Source organism: Ornithodoros turicata, chromosome 8, assembly GCF_037126465.1.
Source record: "Ornithodoros turicata isolate Travis chromosome 8, ASM3712646v1, whole genome shotgun sequence".
NCBI classification, from domain to species: domain Eukaryota; kingdom Metazoa; phylum Arthropoda; class Arachnida; order Ixodida; family Argasidae; genus Ornithodoros; species Ornithodoros turicata.
In genome coordinates, this window is record NC_088208.1 from 37,801,795 (window position 1) to 37,822,742 (window position 20,948).

General features: G+C 47.0%; 2 protein-coding genes across 2 annotated transcripts in view; one reads left to right on the forward strand and one right to left on the reverse strand.

Moving 5' to 3' along the window:
• Positions 1 to 6,598, forward strand: part of LOC135367229 (patched domain-containing protein 3-like) — a 38,020-nt gene extending 31,422 nt beyond the window's left edge. Inside the window, exons 2-5 of the mRNA XM_064600390.1 lie at positions 1,463 to 1,795; positions 2,577 to 2,782; positions 3,384 to 3,721; positions 4,938 to 6,598. Of these exons, the coding sequence (XP_064456460.1) occupies positions 1,463 to 1,795; positions 2,577 to 2,782; positions 3,384 to 3,721; positions 4,938 to 6,078 (2,018 nt within the window). The 3' untranslated portion in view covers positions 6,079 to 6,598. The remainder of the gene's footprint in view (positions 1 to 1,462; positions 1,796 to 2,576; positions 2,783 to 3,383; positions 3,722 to 4,937) is intronic.
• A 3,993-nt stretch (positions 6,599 to 10,591) lies between these two features.
• Positions 10,592 to 20,831, reverse strand: LOC135367230 (patched domain-containing protein 3-like). The gene is made up of 5 exons (XM_064600391.1): positions 19,794 to 20,831; positions 16,196 to 16,528; positions 14,897 to 15,102; positions 13,299 to 13,636; positions 10,592 to 12,416 (listed from the first exon to the last, which is right to left on the reverse strand). The coding sequence occupies exons 1-5, from the start codon at positions 20,788 to 20,790 to the stop codon at positions 11,675 to 11,677; spliced, it is 2,616 nt and encodes an 871-aa protein (XP_064456461.1). The 5' UTR covers positions 20,791 to 20,831; the 3' UTR covers positions 10,592 to 11,674.
• Positions 20,832 to 20,948: the final 117 nt, after the last annotated feature.

The window sequence follows — 20,948 nt, forward strand, 5'->3', positions numbered from 1 at the left end:
GAAAAACTGTCAGGTGGAAGAAAGCGTAGCCAGGAAATTTGTTTTTCCAGTGCGCTTTGAAAGGCTATAAGTGGCCAGTTGAGGTTATCTCGTCCTTTCGCACGTGGTATACAAAAACACGCGCGAGTATTGCTTGCGTAGAGCAGGTTTTTACATAGTAGCACGCGGCTTTCTGTTCTACTACCAGTAAGATCGTTACGATGAGGGCTGTGCTTTTTCTGTTTAGTCTTCGAATTACATTTTCTCCATTACCTTCGCTAAACGTCTCTGTATTGTCGGAACTCTCCGTTGAGTAATGCACACAAATAACGCAATTCAAAACCTTGCACAAAAAGATATGTGTACAGGTCCCGTACTTTTTCTTCGGACCAGCTTCAGCTAGGGAAACTATAGCGGACTATCTTCTGCACGACACCGACGACACCCTATCGGCGAGCGAGCGGAAGCGGGCTCGTTCACTTGTTCAGAGGGGTGGGCGAGTGCGCTCGTTGCGACACACCGCGGCAGTTTCGGTATAGCTTGAATGTGCTGGCGAAGTGGTTTGGATTGGTGTCGCTGCCGGTGCATTCCAGAGCCGTTTATTGGGAGAGTTTGGCCATTATGAGGAGCCTGTTTTAAAGAGCGTCATTTGACGTCACACGACGGGTGGCGCGAAGGCCAGTGCCGCCATTTCGGTGCAGAGGTACTGCTTTGTATTCTCCCCGTCCTTTTCACTCCGCCATTTTGGAGCGGAGGCGCAGCCTTGCCGCCTTGTTCCAGGTGCCGCGTGCCACGGGCTCGCCTTTCATTTCGGCCAGGTGTGCGAAGCGATGAGGGGGTCTGACGTCACGGCGATCCCCCATCTCCGAAAATTGGACCCCCACCCCGGGAAGAAGACAGTAACCGATCCCGTACCACGACCGTAGTTCCAACATCTGTCCAGGACTCGTTATCCATTGACCAAGGTTGCCATTTCTGGAGCACAGAGTTGTGGTACTCAGGACCTGAGTACACATAAGAACATCCTGTAATTACAAGAGTGAAATAAAATCACTCGTAATGCTGTATGCACGGTGGTCAACAATAGAGTAAGCATTGGTGCAAGTTGTGGGGGATATCTCTTTCCTTTGTCACATATGGAGGCGTTGCCTGATGGAGCTACAGATATAGAGGCACAGAGTTCCCGGATTCGCTAAAGCTCTGTTGTATAGCTCCAGCGAATAAACGCAAACAGTTTCACGCAGATAACACGTTTGACTGGCTGCCTGCGTGCTAACACGTGGCTAGTTAGCATTGGTACGGCGGCTAAAAGCGCGGTTGTCATCGGACTGCGGCACGTTCCAGTAGCGATCATGCCTTGTTGAGCCCTAAATGTGTTCATACTAAGACATAATTTCTGCTCAAATTTCTTTTATGTTTCCACTCTTCCAGCAACAAAGACGACAATAATATAACCCCTTTTTGTCATCTCATTACCTTCTAGGTATTGGCATGGATGACACCTTCGTCCTCCTGGCCGCCTGGAGGCGAACGGACCCCCGGAAACCCGTCGTGGAACGGATGGGCGAAACGTACAGGGAAGCTGCCGTCTCCATCACCATCACCTCGCTCACAAACTTCATCTCCTTCTGCATCGGAGCTATTACTCCATTTCCGTCGGTGAAGATCTTCTGCATCTACACTGCCGTAGCCGTGCTCTTCACCTACCTCTACCAGATAACTTTCTTTGGAGGATGCATGGCGCTGTCTGGCTACGCTGAAGAGAAGAACCTCCATGGGCTTCTATGTTTTCCCACAATGCCAAAGTCCCAAGCAAGTAAGTAATTTGAGGCATTCTGGAGATCACTTCTGCATGGTGTACCATGCCCCTGTGGGAAGACAAGACAGAAAGACTTGATATATCACAAAATCGACGTCAGGATATCCCTCCCACTTGATAACATTAAAACCCCAGATCCCACCAGATAGTACATTGATCGAGATGGACCAAAATGATGGCGGTTGCTATTGTATAGCTTGGGACAAAAGTTTACGGAACACCATGGTGTCGCATTTCTCCATTGGAGTGACATCCCAGCAGCAAACAAGATAGGACACACATACTGAGAGACTGATAGAATAGCCAGTCAACCGTTTCTTATTCGATTTCTTCCAGGTAGCTGGCAGGGGACGGCTCTGATGAAGAAATGCACCAATGCCGTGTTCCGTGAACTTTTGTCCCAAGCTGTACTTATAACAGTAAAAATATAATGTATGCCACAGAGCTTCTAGCAGATCTCTGCAGCTCCGAAAGCTGTGCTGCTATACAAAAGAAAAACTAGCCACTAAGCAGCAGCACCATCTTCAAGGCAGTCTGTCTACTACAGTACCACATGCCAAAGTCACAGAAAGGTGTTTTAGAGTAGATATTGATGTACTGAGAGTTGATACAGGAGCAGGTTTGTATGGATCCATATTCCAAAAGGGGAGAGCACAAAACACAGCAGACAACACAGACACGTTGCCTGCTGTGTTATGTGCTCGCCCCTTTTGAAATAGAGATATTGATGTCCATTTTGTACTGCGAATACGCTAACGGTTCTAAATGGTGCTTGCAGAAGGACGATCGTGGCTGTTCCGTCTGCTATGCACTGGAGGGACCAACCCTGACGACCCAGACAACCCGATGGACAACAAGGAGCACGCCATGATGACCTTCTTCCGGGACACCTGGGGAGGAATGCTCAGCTACCCCCCAACCAAGGCCCTTGTCATCCTTTTGTTCCTTGTGTATCTCGGCATTGGACTCTGGGGTTGCACACAGGTACACATCACCGTCTTCCATAGCTTAATAGCTAGCTATGCCTCCAGGGGAAATCACAGGGTATCCTGCAGGTCCCCCCGCAGCCATCCCACATAGTTCTGCAGAGGGAGACAATGTAGGCAAACACTAACAACAGAGGGAATAGAGGAAGTGAGAGTGTCTTTCAAGCCCCCAGGCAACTTGTATGCTTTTGCCTTGTCTTGGACTGTAGACCCTTGTGCACTGAATTTCTATATTTATGCACTTCACCATGGTGTTTCTTCTCGGACGTGAAATTAAAATCTTACGTAAATCTCTGCTCTGAGAGATATGTTCCATGAGAGTTGACTGAGTAAATCGCCATATTTCAAGTACACGGCAAATGTACAGAAGCGCCTGCAAGGTGGTAGGCGCCATGCTCAGGTGAAATCAGGTTCTATATAATCCTGACAAGGAAGTGTCCAGTGGTAAAAGTAAGCTGAATTGCATGGTCTTACCCACAACAACAGTCCATTTAGCTCTGACAACGATGGCTAATTCAGAGCATGTTATCTTGTAGCACATCGCTTCAATGTCATTTGGTGTAGAAGCAGCTGCTAACTGGTATTTTTGTCCCAACCAGGTCAAAGAAGGACTGGAACGCTACAAGCTCGCTATGGACACATCTTATGCACGAGACTTCTTCAACACAGACGACATGTACTTCCGTCAGTTTCCCCTTCGCATTCACGTAGTCATGAACAAGACCATGGACTATTGGGATCCAGAAGTCTACAATAAACTGGTCCATATCATCGAAGATTTTGAGAACAGTTCCTTCGTCCAGAACAGCGCACTCACTGAATGCTGGTTCCGCGAGTTCCACAAGCAGGCCAAGCAAGGACCACTCAAGGGCTACTTCGCACAGTTTGACCTGACAGATCAGCATGACTATATTCAGGGCTTACGATTCATGCTCAGGTGGGTACCTATAGGAGAGAACAAACGCTTTCTAAACATTACGAGATGAGCTCCATCCGTAAGCTCTGGGACGTTTTCATGGCTGTCAGTGCTGCTGCCATAGACAGTTCATTAAGCTGAAATTTTAAAGGTTGTAGCAGAAATCAGTGACATGTTCATTGAAATTCGAAGGGGATCGAAGACTGGTTTGGATAAAGTGGAGTTCGAACTACAGTGAGTTGCTCTGAATGAGAGGTTGATGTGTTGGCATCGAATACTAGCTGCTTCGCAGGCATATCATGGCTCGCTAGGCCTTGCTGTATGTTCCCAGCCATGCGATGCCAGAAATGTAAGAGGATTATTCAAAATATTTATTCAGGCAACCATGAAAACATCTCAGTGCAGAAATAAGTCTATTATACACACTTGCAGTCATTTCCTCAGCTGCGACTCAGCGCCTTTGATTTGTTTGCTGTGTTTGTCAACAGGAAGGTCTCGATCCTCTTAAAGTACTGAGGCTTGCTTTGTAAGCTCGGCGTTCCACATGTGTGCACACCACTGATGATGATGATTCGTACTTTGTTCCTTTTTCCTCTGCAAGAGCTATTGCCTTTATAAGTAATGGCCTTATTAGTAACAAGTAAAATTACACATCATAAGCAAGTGTGTCCCTAACACAGCAGCAGCGTGCGGCTGGGCAATCTTGTTCCAGTAAACCGTTGTGCACCTGTCATTGAAACACACGACTTTGATGGGATCTGACTGACAGTCAGAATTATCTGGGATTGCAGTGTACTACAGTGAACATCACACCGTTGCAACATTTTGGCACTTTATGTTCTGGTGCCAAGTCCATCTTTCATGGCAATTGTACTCCTGTCTGTCTTTGGGTCAGACCAGTGGCATGGCCATGGGGTGTTTAAGGGGTTCAAACCCCCCAAAATCGTACCTTTGAAAATGCATTTGAAAGAGGGGAAGGAAGGGGAATCCTCCTCCCCCATGTAAAGTCCCCATAGAACCCCATCTGAAATATTTCTCTGGCTATGCTGCTGGGTCAGACTATCTCGTCAGTAAGTGCCTTACTTTCTGACACCACGGCTGTAGCCAATGGCACAGCACGCAGGCTACCAAATTCAGGGCAACATTTCAGCTGTTCAATGTTCAGGCAACTTGCAGCCAGAAGGAACTATAAGTTCCTTCCCTCGAGCAACCACTAAGAGTACTTTTCGTTTTGCAGGTTTGCTCCATTTTCCACTTTCGAGAAGGACATCAAATTCAACGCCAACTTCACAGCCATCGAGGCCTCCAGGTGCATCATACAAGCGACCAACATCACGGACGCTAACTTGGAGAAGGACATGGTGTTGGACTTGAGACGCATCGCAGACACCTACCCCGATCAGAAGATCACAGTCTTCCACACTCTGTTTGTCTTCTTCGACCAATTCATCCTGGTTCGCGAAACCTCAATTCAGTCCATTGGAGTGGCTGCTGCTGTTATGATGATCATTGCTCTTATCTTCATCCCGAGTGTGTCTTGCGCTCTTTGGGTCGCCTTCTCCATCTGCTCTATTGAAATAGGTGTTATCGGCTACATGACCCTATGGAATGTCAACCTGGACTCCATATCTATGATTAACCTCATCATGTGCATAGGTTTCTCTGTAGATTACTCTGCACACATCTCGTACGCTTACTTATCGTCCGATGGCTTAACTGCTAATGATAAGATGAAGTGTGCTCTGCATTCTCTGGGCATGCCTATCTTCCAGGGAAGTCTGTCCACCATATTGGGCATCATTATCCTGGCCTTTGCACCTTCTTACATCTTCCTGACCTTCTTCAAGACAGTCTTTCTAGTCATCCTGTTTGGTGCCCTGCATGGCATCCTGCTCCTTCCTGTCCTGCTTTCTCTTTCCGAATCCTTCTGCCGCAAGCAGAAGAAAGCGATACTGACCCACCCGTTCTTCATCCCGCCCCATCCCAACGGCTGCAAGACACCTCCCCCGGTCATACTGACGGCGGACTCGTACGGCCAACTCAGTAAAGACGTCAAACGCAAGCTGAGCGGCGAACCGACCACAGACAGTGTGGTCTGGCAACCGCCGGGCAGTCTCCCGGCGAATGACAGCAGCAGCGAGCTCCTGCGTAACATGACGTCGTACGGGGCGACGCTGAAGGGTGACCGGGACAACCCAGGGTACCAAGTGGACGAAGGTGATGAGAGTGGTGATGTGGTGCCATCGAGGCTATCTCCTCACTGCTGGCCTCCCACAGTGAACCCTGAAGAAAGATGTCTTCACAGAAGGCATAGTTCGAACGACATGAAGGCACCAGCACCTATGCGGTTGACGAAGCAGTACAGCGTTCCCTCGTGAGACAGAAGGCGAAGGGCTAGTCTACTACTACGCACTGGATGGATTTCTGTTGTACAGATAGGACTAAAGGTGCTACGGCAGGAATTCAGTGGTTGAATAGTGAGTGGCTAGATGGGTACCCAAGAGTTCCGAGACTGTATCTAGTGTTCCTTCGAAGGACCTCGCCCTGGAAATGAGTGGACTTAAGTGGCCCCGTGTGGCTGCGAGTTGAATGGCAGTTGTTGAGTGTGAATTATACGGATGATGTTGTAAAAAAAAATTAAGTGTTATTTCTGGGAATGACTGAAAGTGTCCTTAGCTCACCCGAGAGTCCTAGTTTAGGATTCAAATATGGCATTTTTTTCAAGTGCTTCGTGGGTTGCAGAGGCCACACTGGAAGATAAATTAAACTTCTGCTTTTGTAACGGTAGTTATCAAGAAAAACGCCACCTTCGAGCATTGGAAAAAGTACCACTTTTGAGTTCCCTATCTAGGTACCTGTATTTTGATATATAATAAAGTAAAATAAGGTTCTCTGTGATGTATGTCACCACGGAAATCTTTCCTAAAAGTCGCCGCGCGTGCCGACCATAATGCTCCCGTTGTACTTTCAAGGAGAGAGTTCCTCTCACATTTTTGTGCATTCACGTTGCAATGCACAAAACACACATGGTCGTGTTATACTTCACATGGTGCTGCAATCAATAACTTATGTGATACAAACTACTTCGTCTGGAATGCACGTGAGGATATACAGCGATCTGTGTAGTTGCTACACCTGACAGCAGCTAAAATAGTGTGATTGTTCATTCGTTGGCTTTCATTGTCTTTTGAGGAACTTATATACAAATACTACGTTTTCAATACTCAATTCAAACATGTAATACTACAGAGTACTCCTCTCTACTCCCGCACTTTAGAACGTACTACGAAAGCAGTGAACGCATTCAATTTGGCATGATTTTTCTTAACATGATCGTTCTTATTCATAACCTCTGTAGCAATTAGTTGTATCGACCAGCTTTATGTGCACCGCCACATATTCGAAGAGTGAACATACTGTTGATGAAAATATTTCATTTTTTTAAAGGGGTTAAAACACTTTGGCCCAATCTATGCCGGATGAATGTAAGGGACGGCTTATTCATCGATGTAAACTACATTCCAAATTCTACAGCAGAGGGGATATAAAAGATGCACAGAAAATTAGCACTGCAACTATGAAAACTCATCTGGCTGTGACATTACTGCAGGCAGATGTATAATGCCTCTAAAACCGTACGCATTACAAAACTTTCTGTCGGCACTGCCGTACCTTAGGGAATGAACCATAACTATGTATTTTCAGTGTAGAGTAATGCAGGCATCCTTATCATTCACTACACACATCTCCTTTAGTTGACCTACGAGGAGATGTCGATGTATCCCATAATACTCGTGTACATATGTATACACACTGTGCTGCCCGTTTAGGTTTTGCAAGTTGTACAAGTCCCACTTTACCTTTGTGAACACCCTCAGCAATCCCGTAATCATGTTCTGGGCCTTGACTTGAAGACTGGCTTACAGAGCATGTATTCACTAAGTCACTCAATTTGTTTTGTTTTTTTCTTTCATGAGCCTTTGTCACCCAAGTCTGTGGTTTTTGATTATGTGTTTTTGTGGGGTGATATCTGAGTGTACAATACACAGTGCAAGTGTGTTACATTTCTGTAAATATATGTTTTTAAAATAAAATGTAATTCAAAGAACGCTTTTGAAAAGTACTGTCCTTGGCAATCCTTCATGAGTTATACCTGACACTTATTGCTTGCAAGGCCACTTCTCCTATGTAGTATAACCTTCAAAAGTATATCGCTGGAGAGAGGAAAAAAAATCACACCTTTTCGCATCCATGTGCGAAGAAGTGACAGCGATAGCTGTATAGCATCGTCCACGCGCAACAGTTCGATCGGTTTCGCGCGTGCGGGCACCAGGTCAGTCCCAAACCACAGCCTGTCGCGAACGTGACAAACATGTCTAAACTCGATATTCATCAGAAACTTATCCGCAAACTCGGCGTAAGTCCAGTGCAAACTCCGACAGACGCGCATTCGTTTCAAGCAGTACACTCGTTTGGGACCGTTTACACCTCATGGCCACGGCTTCGTCTCATCGCAACCGCTTTGCGTTCCCTCACTGTTGAGTGGCTGAGTCGCTGAGTCATGTTGACTTCGTGCAGCCAATGTGTGTTGGGCCTCTTGCTCGCTCGTTGTGCTATTGGTGCTATCACCTATCACAAGAAGACTGGTTCAAGGCTATATTTTGCTGTGGTGGGTAAAAAGCGGGAAGGCCGTGTGCAGACTGCAGAGTGACCAGTGACCGCCGCGCCGCCACGCGGGAGACAACCGGAAACGTGCTGGGAGTCGTACGCGTCGGCTGCATTGAGAGATTGAGGAAATCATTCACGATCCTGATTGGCTGACTCTTAGTTATTACGTCACGTCGATGAGTAAGCAGGCTTTCTTTATCTAGGTGGTGTTGGCTCAGGTCGTCAAGTCGGCTGAAGATGATTTCATTACACATTTTAATACGGAATGTGTAAACAGCAGCCAATGATTTGAACAACATACGCTTTCTGTGATCATCTGTCGTTATTAAAATTTCGAGCTTATATTTTAACTCAGGGTCCACAACTAACTACCCGGTGTTCTTCGCAGACTACCAAAGTGCTATAATGTGCATAGTTTAAGTGACGTAAAGTAATGGACAAGTTTAAGTGAACAACGCCAAAAATAAAATTATGAAAACCTTGTTTGCGCAACGTTCGTAGAATGGTTGCCAAGCGTATCACAGCAAGTATACTCTTAAAAATGATGATGGTGGTGGTGGTGGTAACTAAACTACACTCTTAAAAATGAGGGGGGGGGGGGGGGTCGAGGTAGCTTGCCGTTGTTGGCCGCACTCGAGTGGGCATCGTCACGACTATAGCCACGCTCCTAACCAACCATCGTCCCGAATGACAACGTTCTCGCCCTAGATTTGCTGAAAACGATCCGCCTCCCGTTTTCAACAAATCAGGGTCGAGGAAGTTATCATTCGGGATGATGGTTGGCCAGGAGCGTGCTACGTGGTGAAGTTCATTTTTAAGAGACATATGTCGGCACAGTTCCCTTAGAAGTCGGCCCAGGACGCACATTCCCCCAGGGCGCGAGTCGTGACGTTGCCCACATACGTGAGGCCGACAACGGCAAGCCCTATCACCACCACCACCTCATTTTTAAGAGTGTAGTTTAGTTACTGAACTCGCGAGAAGCAGTGTTGCAAACATGCTGCTAACAGAACCTATCGTGGGATATAGTTACCTTCAGTAATTGGAACTTTTTGTGATGCATTTCTATACATTCCAGCGTAGACTTCTGTAAATTGTGTAACAGAGAGAACAAACCTTTATTCCTGCAGGCTAGTGGTTCCCAAACTTCGCCGCCTCCCGGCCCATAATAATATAGACGACCCCTCCCGTCCCGTTTTCCTCGTCGCGATGCCGGGCGTCTTCCGATCTCGGCGCATGAACGTTAGCCAAAACTATACACTGACATTTTAATTTTATAGGAGCTACATTCAGAGAGAGTTCTCTGGGCCAAAAAGTCTTGCGTGACGGCAGGAGCGCTTGTGCTTTCGCACTCCAACGATGATTTTCATTTGACCGCGTTCAGAAATCGTCCCATTATTAGATTTTACCACATTATTAGATGAATGCACGCAAAACTCTGGAACCACAAACACGTCCTGAGCAAATACGGCGCCCTGATCTGCTAACTACTGCTAGGTTTTTAGAATCCACTCTAATTTGAGAAGGCGCTACTGCGTGGTTGAAGGCCGTGTATGCCGCGATAGACGCAGACGCTGTGACCTTTGGTGGGATCACGAGTGGGACTGAGTGGACCTCACGACGTAGATTTTAGCGCTTGTGCGCAAGTGAGAGCAGGCGTGAAAGCGATTCTGTGTGATGCATCGAAAGCGCTGCTTACCCCGCATGCAAGCGCATTGATGAGAAACCCCCGGACTTCCTGGTAACGCAGAATAGCGGACGTGGCGTGGAATTTTTATTTTCTAATTTGTGGCCGCTTCGCGACCCCCCCCCCCCCTGGAGGTCGCGACCCACAGTTTGGAAACCACTGCCGTAGGGTAATGCGGGGCAAATCGGACCAAGCTAAGCAAAACCGAAACCATCGCCATCTAGGTATGAGGATCACGTGGGTTATGCCCCGCAGCGTTCCCGGTGGGAATTCTACGAAATAGCGCGGTCGTTTCATTTGTGGTTTTGGTTTTGCTCAGCTTGAGCCGATTTGCCCCATTTAGCCCCGCATTACCATATATGTAGAATTTTCGCAACTTCGAAGTGAGAATTATTCCACAAGATACACAAAGGGGGATCTCAACCCTGTGACTGGGTGGTTGGTGGTTAGAATCCTTACAGGCAGCTGCGCTGTTTTCCTCCGACAGAAGTCAACACAGCGGCTAAATCATTCCCTAATCAAATGGTAACTCAACATAACAGTGGGCAATTATTTATTATTTATTTACAGAGAGTAGTGGCATGCAACCCCACTCTTATGAATGATGTGTAGCTGGAACATAGCTGCTCCCCAAATAATGCATTTCTACTCCATCTTGTATGTGCTTCCGCCTGCATTTCCTGTTTTCCAATATGGTTATTCACACACATGTGCGTATGTTGGCAAGCGAGCACTGGATTTACTGTAACAATCGATCAGAATAGCTAGAAGCACAAGGAACAGCAATCACGAGAAGGTGTCATTAGTTGCGTATGACACCAAAAATCTCGCGGGCATGGAGTTTTATATGCATGGGCACACCCCAGCCGGTCTATGACGAGTGCACAAGGCGTTTCACATAAAATGTTACCCCAATTACGTTTTCACCAGGATGAGGCTGTACCAACGATCGTGTTCTCACTATCACATGGTATCATGAAAGAGGTACTTGCTCCCGTGTAGTCATACCAGGATGTGCTGCTTCTAATAACGCATTTAATTGAGGGAAGAAGGAGGTCAGCTATCTCGCTAACATGCTAAAAGGACTAGAATGCGCCTTTATAGCGCGGGGCGTTTCATTATGAGGCTGAGCAATGTAAACGTGTATGCAATGCACTATACATGTGTACAACTTAAATATTGCAACTATTTATCGTACATAACCTTTGCAACAAACGTACTGCCCTACAGTGCTCATTGCACTTTCTTCTTGTAACAATAAACACTCTTGTCTTACTGTAAGCAGAAGAAAATGCACCCACTACTGTTGGACACTGCGCATGATATGCAAGCTCATGAGCACGAAATCCTAAATCCTGCAGATTCACGACAATGTGTCTATATACATAATGCACTCCCACATGCCGCCACAACTCTTCTTGGCGGTACCATTGCATATTGTCTAGGTTTCGATTCTCTTGACATCATAGTGCTGCTATCCCAGAGTTCAATGCAAATCCCGCTTCATATAGGCAAGTTTGTGGGTATATATGTACACATGCCTCCTCTTCCTCTATTTTCACACCTCCTCGCCAGCCTGGGGTAGCAGAACACGAAGCCAGGGGAGTTGTCAGATGGGGTTAGGAGATGAAAAATGGATGAGTCAGTTTAACTTTCTTCTGGCTACTACACATGGAACTGGAAAGAGAGAGCAACACAGGGAGGAGCAGGATGCCATGCAGTGCTCCAAACAGGATGACGAGGAAAACGGTCTTGAAGAAAGTGAGGAAGATATAAGAAGGCGCGAAAGCTAGCACAATAATACCCAAGATGGTAGATATACTGCCCTGGAAGATAGGCATGCCAAGAGAATGGAGAGCGCACTTCATCTTATCGTTAGCGGTTAGGCCATCTGACGATAGATAAGCGTACGAGATATGTGCAGAGTAATCCACGGAGAAACCTATGCACATGATAAGGTTAACCATAGAGATGGAGTCTAGGTTGACGCCCCACAGAGTCATGTAGCCGATGACGCCGATTTCGATGGAACATATGGAGAAGGCAACCCAAAGTGCACACGGCACACTCGGGATGAAGACGAGAGCGATGACCATCATGACGGCGGCGGCAACTCCGACGGATTGGATTGAAATTCCGCGGACAAGGATGAACTGGTCGAAGAAGACAAACAGGGTGTGGAAGACCGTGATCTTCTGATCGGGGTAGCTGTCCGCGATGCGTCTCAGGTCCAACACCATGTCCTTCTCCAAGTTAGCGTCCGTGATGTTGGTTGCTTGAATAAGGCACCGAGAGGCTTCGATGGCTGTGAAGTTGGCGTTGAACTTGATGTCCTTCTCGAACGTGGAAAACGGAGCGAATCTGCAAGATAAAAATTGAGCTGGGTGACGGGAAGGAACTGATAATTTATTATTTGTTTCCGTTACTCTCACTTTCAGTGTCCCAGTGGCAGTGAGGACAGTTAAAGTAGCAATGCACAATGAGAAGTAATTCACCCCACAGAGTCAAAATAATCGCGGAAATGGAATTTAAAGTGCGCCGCAAAAAGCGACCGTGCGCACAGTGGTGGAGAGCAGTACCATCTTCTGACCTTGCGCTGACGTCAAACTGTCAGCGCCCGCTGACTGGTTCAGAGAAATGTCGTCTGCTACACAGCTGTCGTCTGCTAGACAGTTGTTCAGAGCTCTGAAGAAGCATTGTTCCCAGGGAAACTCCCGTGGGACAATGAAATCCTCTATGCGCACGTTCGCCCTTTCAATCCCGAATCCCCCCCGAGGGAACAGGTCTACCGGCTTTAAAAGGAGAAAGGCCTCAAGACACAAAGAAAAAAACAGGCGCTGACCCCGACTGACCACTGAACGGGAACGCCCTGACAATATGCCGTCATCGGTCACGTGCGCATCGTCCTTCTCCTCCTCGTTACACCCGCGGGACGAATCGAAAGTGGACGCGCGCGGTGGTGTTTTCTTCTTTTTTTCTTCTGGGGAAAAACTGCGTACATCAAAACCTTTTGTGCTATTCGGCACGAAAAAGAACCCCAGATGATCGCAATTATCCGCAGTCCTATACACTGCGACACGTGCAACATGTCGCCACACATACAGGCAGACAGACCTTACGTGTAATACACCACTACCATTACCATTGGAACTAACGGCTTACGAAACTCACATTTTGCCACTCAGTCACAAGGCGGCAAAGAAGTTCCCTCGTACTAAGTGTTTGTAAGAAACAACTACTCACCTGAGCATGAATCGTAGACCCCTAATATAGTCATGTTGGTCTGTCAAATCAAACTGCGCAAAGTACCTCTGGAGTGGTTCTTGCTTAGTTTGCTTGTGGAACTCCCGAAACCAACATTCAGTGAGCACGCTATTCTGGATGAAGGGACTTCTCTCAAAGTCTTCGATGATGTGGACCAGTTTCTCATACACATCAGGTTTCCAATATTCCATTGTTCTGTTCATGACTACGTGAATGCGAAGAGGAAACTCGAGGAAGTACGTCTCTTCCAGGTCGAAGAAGTCACGAGCATAGGATGTGTCCAAAACGAGCTTGTGGCGTTCCAGTCCTTCTCTCACCTGATAGAGCGGAAAGCATTTTTTAGACTGCGTGGCACCTGGTGCTCCTTCAGCTCTGTATGCCCGAAATGATACACAAGCAATATGCACTAAAGTTGTATTGCTTACAACACAGTTGTTACTGTTAAAGTTACAGCCGTGTTACTGTTAAAGTTACAGCCGTGTTACAGTTAAAGTTACATCGCCTAATGGTTTACAACCTTGTCTACGCAGCAGGGCACAGGCTGGTTCTCCAATGGGTTCCAACCCATTGCGGTGTCGAAGAGAATGAACGGGCCAGCGCCGCAGACGCAGTTCTCTCGTCTCGAAGACGGACGCGTATTGCGCTGCTGAGAGGGGATTGTCGTTCCGTTCTTCGACGCCTCGTGACTCCCCTGTCTACCCACCAATGGACCGCTGACATTCTCCCTCCAGCCATGCTGAGCAGAGTTGATCCAGCGCTCGCTTTCCGCATGCCTCGACCACGGCCCCTCGATCGCTCAGGAGTGATCGAGGCGTGGGTGATGCGCTCTAGAGTCACTAAATAGGTGTACAGAGTATGGCATTCCTTTTCCGCGCCGGAGCCGCCGTTCGATGTGCGCGATTGGGCCGATCGTGTCACGTGGTTTCTCCTTCCAAGAACCCGCCTTCCATGTTGAGTCACCTCCGTGCAAAACCGGTTTCCTGGGTTGCGAGCTGGCTCGACTGCGCGTTGTTCTACACCGGAGAAGGGGGAGATTGGCGTCCCGTTGCTAGGCGACGCAGCCGCACCCGACTCAAGATGGCGGGCTCGCTCGCCGCCGTGGCTCAGTGTCGCTACTCTACTCCCTATTTAGTGACTCTGATGCGCTCATCAGGAGCGCTTTTTCGGTTTCGGCTCATTTGCATACCAAAATTTTCGGATGGATATTTTAGTGCACGTGCGTGTTTCAGGATTTTTTAAACGTGGAATGATGTTCAACGAGGATGTAATCTCTCAATCTGACATCTGGCTTTTGCACGAAATTCCCTAATTAAAAACGTATTTAATGTATTTCAGGTAATTACTCATCTGGTAGTTACATACTCCCTTCCAGAGGACGTCCGCATGGTCGTAGAACTCAAGTGCAAAAACGACATCTATGCTGCTCTCATAGCATTTTTTAATAAAAATTCTGGCCAGTCTTGCGTGACGCGCGCTATATGGGACTGTATGAAGATAGCGGAACTTTAGCTCAGACTGCTCAGCACTCGAGCACACGGCTATTTCGTAGGGCACTGAAATTAGATTGCAGTACGTACCTGCGTGCAACCCCAGAGTGCAATGGCTAGATACAGTAGGAAGAAAAGGATGACGAGAGCCTTGATTGGCTGGTGGCTCAACATTCCTCCCCAGGTGTCTCGGAAGAAGGTCATCATGGCGTGCTCTTTGTTGTCCATTGGGTTGTCCGGGTCGTCAGGGTTTCTCCCTCCCGTGCATAGCAAGCGGAACAGCCACGATCGATCTTCTGCAATTAATAAAACCGTTTAATATATCCACTACAGCTTGTACACGCCAACACAAAATTAAACCGTTTTCGACAACTGCACGATTTGATTTTAAGGAAAAAAATAAAATGGAGATGACCATGGATGATGCAGACGCACGTGGCAACGTAACTAAGATCCTGCTTTTGTGGCAGTGGGTATCCATGAAACAGATGTCTTCGCCACTGAAAAATTTTTTTTCCCGCTTTTCTTTCTATAACAATCACTGAACTTCACAAGCTTCACTAAACAAGCAGGGTACATGCACCAGCGTATATATGCTGCAGAATATACAGTGTGTTTATTTTTATCCTTTACAGAATTTTGATGAAAAAAAAAGCTATGAGAGCAGGATAGATGTCGTCCTGGAGTAGCCAGTCCCGAGTGGCTTGAGACTAACATCTCCATTTTTTTCTTTTAAAATCAATCAATCAATCAATCGTTTCTGCAGTTGAGTTATACGGCCAGGCGAACATTCTCTCGAAGAAAGTATGCAACTAGAAGATGACTAATTACATAAAATTCATTAATGAACGCTTTTATTAGGGGATTTCGGGCAAAAGTGAGATGGAGATGATTGGAGTAGGTGCCGATGTGCTGACCAGATAACCCCCCGTCGGCGTAAATGATGCGCTCTTGAGGCGGGCTTTTTCGCTTTCGGCTCATTTGCAAACCGAAATTCAGCGACGGATGATATTTCACGGCGAGCGCTCTTTGCTTGATTTTTCAAAGATTGAATGGCTTTCAACAACGATTGTCTCCCGTTCCGCCACCTTGCTTTTGCCCAAAATTGCCCAATTAAAAAGTTAGTTAATGAATTCTAGGTGATCAGTCATCTTCTAGTTACACACTCTCTTCCAGAGAGTGTCCGCCCGACCACATAACTCAACTGTAAAAACAATTGATTGATTGATTTGTAAAAGGAAAAAATTTAGATCCAAAACGACATCTGTATTGCTCTCATAGCTTTTTAACAAAAATTCTGTAAAGTATAAAAATAAACATCCTGTGTATGGCACCTATGATTTCCTGACGGCCAGTTCGCCGTCAAAACGCCTTATTACTTTTACTTACTCGCTTGCGACTTTGGCATTGCGGGAACACACAGAAGTCCGTGGAGGTTTTTCTCTTCAGCATACCCCGAGAGAGCCAGGCATCCGCCAAAGAAAGTGATCTGGTAGAGGTAGGTGAAGAGCACGGCTACGGCAGTGTAGATGCAGAAGATCCTGACCGACGCGAATGGGGTAGCAGCGCCGATGCAGAAGGAGATGAAGTTTGTGAGCGAGGTGATAGTGATGGAGACGGCAGCTTCCTTGTACGTTTCGCCCATCCGTTCTACGACGGGCTTCCGGGGATCCGTGCGGCGCCAGGAGGCCAGGACAACGAAGGTGTCGTCCATGCCGATACCTGCGAGACGACGTGCAGGGTTTTCGGGTTTATGAAAAAAAAAAAGAAAAGCAAAAAGACACGGGTCCACCATGTTGAACTAAATCACATCACGAAACTCCGGTTACGCACAGAAGGGACCGCACCTCATGGCCGACGGTACCGCAGCATTTCTTACCGACAAAAGCGAAATGGTGCAGACAAGCTGGTGCATGGTTTATTTCGGAATTTCTTGCAGTTTATTTGGCGTTTCTTACGCTTGGTTCCTTTCAACGTCTATAATTTAGCGACCGACAGGCACCTTAACGGCTGCACTCTTAAAAATGAACTTCACCGCATAGCACGCTCCTAGCCCACCATCATCGCGAATGATATCGTTATCTGCCCTGGGGGCTTAATCACTTCATCGTCGTTACGGTCGTTACAGGCTAACGAATGGCGGGAAATTCAAAAAGGTGGGCACGTGACACATTGCGCGTGACGTGTACCACGGCCTTCACGTATCGCGCGAAGAGCGGCGTGCACGTGTTTTATCACGTGCCCACCTTTTTAAATTTCCCGCCCGCCTTTTTGAATCTCCCGCCACTCGTTAGCTTGTAACGACCGTAACGACGATGAAGCAATTAACCCCCCTGATTGGTTGAAAACGGGAGGCGTACGCCTCTTTTTTGTGACTATTATGAACAGCATAAGTGTCACAAAACAGGCGTACGCCTCCCGTTTTCAACAAATCAGGACAGATAACGATATCGTTCGAGATCATGGTTGGCTAGGAGCGTGCTATGCGGTGAAGTTCATTTTTAAGAGTGCAGGATGCACGCACTACAATAATCCGCCATCCGCAATGAAAGCAAGTCATCAGTCGCAAAGCGTTTTCTCTTGGCTCTCGTGAAGACAAGCAATATGCGGAAACAGGAAAGAAACCGACCATGTAGTCGCTGTCGGCGAAATTGACATGCGAAAGGTGCGCGCAAAAAAGAACACGCGAATCTCCATCGGTTTGCTGCGCGTGTCCGTTCGGACGATTATTATCCGTCGACTGCCAGTCAATGCAATTCCCGCATGAATTGCTGCGTAATGCATAATACGCGTGACAGGGTAAACATAATAGATGTAATACATTTGCTCAGTGATACGATCGATAATAGAAAGACAATCAAAAACGCGTGTCGGCCAGCTCGTAAGCGACAACGTGAGCTGTTCAAAAATACCTGACTGGTCTAGAACACTGGGAATAAAAGCCGTGAGAATCTGGTAGTAGAAATTTAATATTTCCTATAAATCCATGCACGAACGTGCCGTGTAATTTTTGGTCCCGTAATATATACTTTTTTTTTATCAGGGCTATACCATTTCTCTGATAAGTGAAGTTACCTATAAAGTCCTGCAGAAAGTGCCTTGATGAACTTTTTTTTTTTCATTTTTTTATATAAAAACTGCAATACGCGTGCAGATGCAGCACCTCCTGGATCGGGAACTACATATTTTTTCCCACCGTTTTTAGTGCGTGGACCTGATATGTGTAAATATCGAGTTTCATGGAAAAAAGAGAAAGTGCTACGCTGAAATAAACACTTAGAAACAAAACATTGAAAAACCCACGCTTAAAATTCCACCCGTCAAAATCCATCTTATCCACGCTCTTAAAATCCACATTTTCAAAATAAATCATAGTTAGGCCTAGCGGGGAACCCTGCCGTACGTTTGTCTATGCGCAACAAAAACGAAACGTTCAACGAAATCCACAATATGGACGTTCTCTATTCACATCTGATCCATAATTAATGAAGTTTCTTCCAATAATAGCTGAGGAAATCTAGTCGCTTTGAGTGTTAGACGATGACCCGCATGAATACAAGAATAACACACATTCCTGAGTTGAGCTAGAGGAACAATGGGAAGGTCATTGTGTTGTACGTTTCTTTGTTCGTTCCCTTGTTTTCTCCCCACACTCGGGGATATGCTGCCTACGTAGTCATGGCACGCGGAAGTCGTGGATGCACATGCGGCATGGACGACTAGCGACATACACTTGGGTTCAAGCTAGCTGACACTTCGAATCCGTCCCCGTCTTTACTGTTCTCATTTATATAGCAGAAATACAAATATAGGAAGTACGTAGTCACGGAGAATGTGCACGCAACCCACTTCCAGTAGAGCCAAATTGTCGTTCTCAGGTGAATGCTCATTCCAAGATTGAAGAGTGCACTATTTCCGGACGTGGACGTAGGAAGCTTCGGCTGTCCACCAATTGAAGAGCATGGATTTTGAAAGATTTATTTCGACGCGTCGATTCTGCAAAGCTTATTTTGACCACGTTGGTATTTACATAATTTATTTTTAAAAGTTGCGTTTGGAAGTTGGATTTTTAAGACTTTATTTTTCGGCGTTTTATTTTTAAATGGTTATATTAGCGTCACCCCTCACTGTACCCCATAGCGAGTTACATTTGACGGGAACATTCATGCGACGTGACCCATCATACCGAGAGTCGCATCAACTAGCATACCCGCTGTCAACACAGCGCTGGCCTGCGTTTGGTAGTCACACTCTACCTTACCATATTGGCGAGATCATGCAAGACGGCAATGTCCACTTGGTCATTGCACCATAATTAGAAACCGATGAGTCATACAGCAAAAGCCGGCTGCAGAGTAAAAATACACACTCAACCTTGATGTGATGTAAACTGGTTTCATCTGCATATCCTGTGCATATTCTTTCTTATTCCTTCCTATTTCTTTCTTTAATTCTTATCTTTTCTTTTTATTTATTTATTATTATTTCTTATTTCTGGAATAGCAAGCCGACGTCCCGTTTGGCTGACCTTTCCCCGTTTTTCTTTTTTTCATTTTCGTCTAATAAATATATCCCCCCCCCCCCCGTGTGCGGCCATCCATGACGCCACAGTACGTCATTGGAACTGCGCCAAACAATTGGCGAAATTGCAACGGTCAAACTATGCAATTAGAGGAGAATACGATAGCGGGATAAGGTGTATATTGAAGTTGCGTTGCGAAGGTGCGACCTTCACGGCGAGAAATTATCGGAGTAAACATAGTTTCCGAAATTGCGAAAACAAGCAGACTTGTGTCGGATCTGGTATAGGTTCGCACAATTCATATTCACATGGCTCCAAAAATTAACGATAAAGGTCTGAGGTAAAGCATCGCGACACGAAAAACAAAGCAGAAGAAAATACTGTAGCATACGAGACGTCCTGCAGGCCCATCAAGAGTGAAGGTAGAAAGAACAACATTACAATGCGTAAAGGAAAAAAACATACCCAGCATGAGAAACGGTGCTGCCATGTTCATACCGACGAACTCCAAGCCCAGGTACATGAGAAGGCCAAAGCCTGCAAGCACTGACACCGCGGCCGAGATGCAGCCCAGAACCCCAAGCCACGGTTTGCTGCGCACCGCGTCCGACGTCACACACGTCAACACTGTGAACAGCACCATGATCACAACGGTAATGATGAACAACGGAGTCACAACCGTCGTGTTCCTCTCCATTTCGTCGTCCAGCGACCGGGACATGAACCAGACCATTCGCAGATGTTCCAGTTCGAGGGTCTCCATAAGATCATGGAAGGCGTACTCCCACGCCTGCGATCGCAAGTTTGCCTTCCTGCTCGACGTATCGAGGAAGTAGAACAGAGCCATAGCTTTAGCAGACTTGATGTACCCGTTACCATCGTGCACAATACCACCCATAAGAGCACCAGTAAAGTACACCTTCTGCCTAGCCCTGTCGATCCGCAACGGATACTCCAACTTAAAGCTGCCGTTCTCGATCTCATCGATGATGGGGTAAAAATCGAGCAGGTCATTCGGATAACACAGGGGCCCGTCTCGCGCACATATCTGCTCATACTTCCAAACATCGTCGTCCCATGTCACCGTCATGTTCTTGATGATGCTGTCCAACAACATGATCTCGTCCCAGATTTCGCGCCGAAGCAGATTACTCCCATCTTTGGTCACTACGATGAGCCGGCCAAACTTTTCGGGCTTCGTCTGTCTTCCTATATCGAAGTTCCTCGACGTGTTCTGTGGAAAGAGCGCTTCGACGACCTTACGTTCTCCATGAGATCTGCCGTTCATGGGACTGAAGAGATACTCGGAGTCGTCGACGTAGACCATTCGCTGAATCCCCGTCGTTAAGCACGCTGCCACGAGCAGAGGCACGATGACAAAATATCCCGCGTAACGGGCAATGCACTCGCCGATCACCCGGAAAAGCCAGGAGACGGCGCGGTCCACACAGTCCATCCGCATGTCACCGATATTCCGCCCCAGCGGCAGCACGCGCCCGTATGACTGCCCGCGTCTTGTGTAGCGCTGAAGATGTGTCCGTCACCCTGTCACCCTCGCCTTCCGAAGCTCGCGTTGTTCAAAATCACGTGCTGACCTTGAGTGACTCGAGTGGCCGCGGG

Excerpts from the sequence above, each read along its gene's own strand:
- LOC135367230 (XM_064600391.1), bottom strand. The coding sequence starts at position 20,790 with ATGCGGATGGACTGTGTGGACCGCGCCGTCTCCTGGCTTTTCCGGGTG. Across the intron at positions 13,637-14,896 it reads CACTCTGGGGTTGCACGCAG|GTGAGAGAAGGACTGGAACG; the intron begins GTACGTACTGCA and ends CCGCTCTATCAG. Across the intron at positions 12,417-13,298 it reads GGTCTACGATTCATGCTCAG|ATTCGCTCCGTTTTCCACGT; the intron begins GTGAGTAGTTGT and ends TTTATCTTGCAG.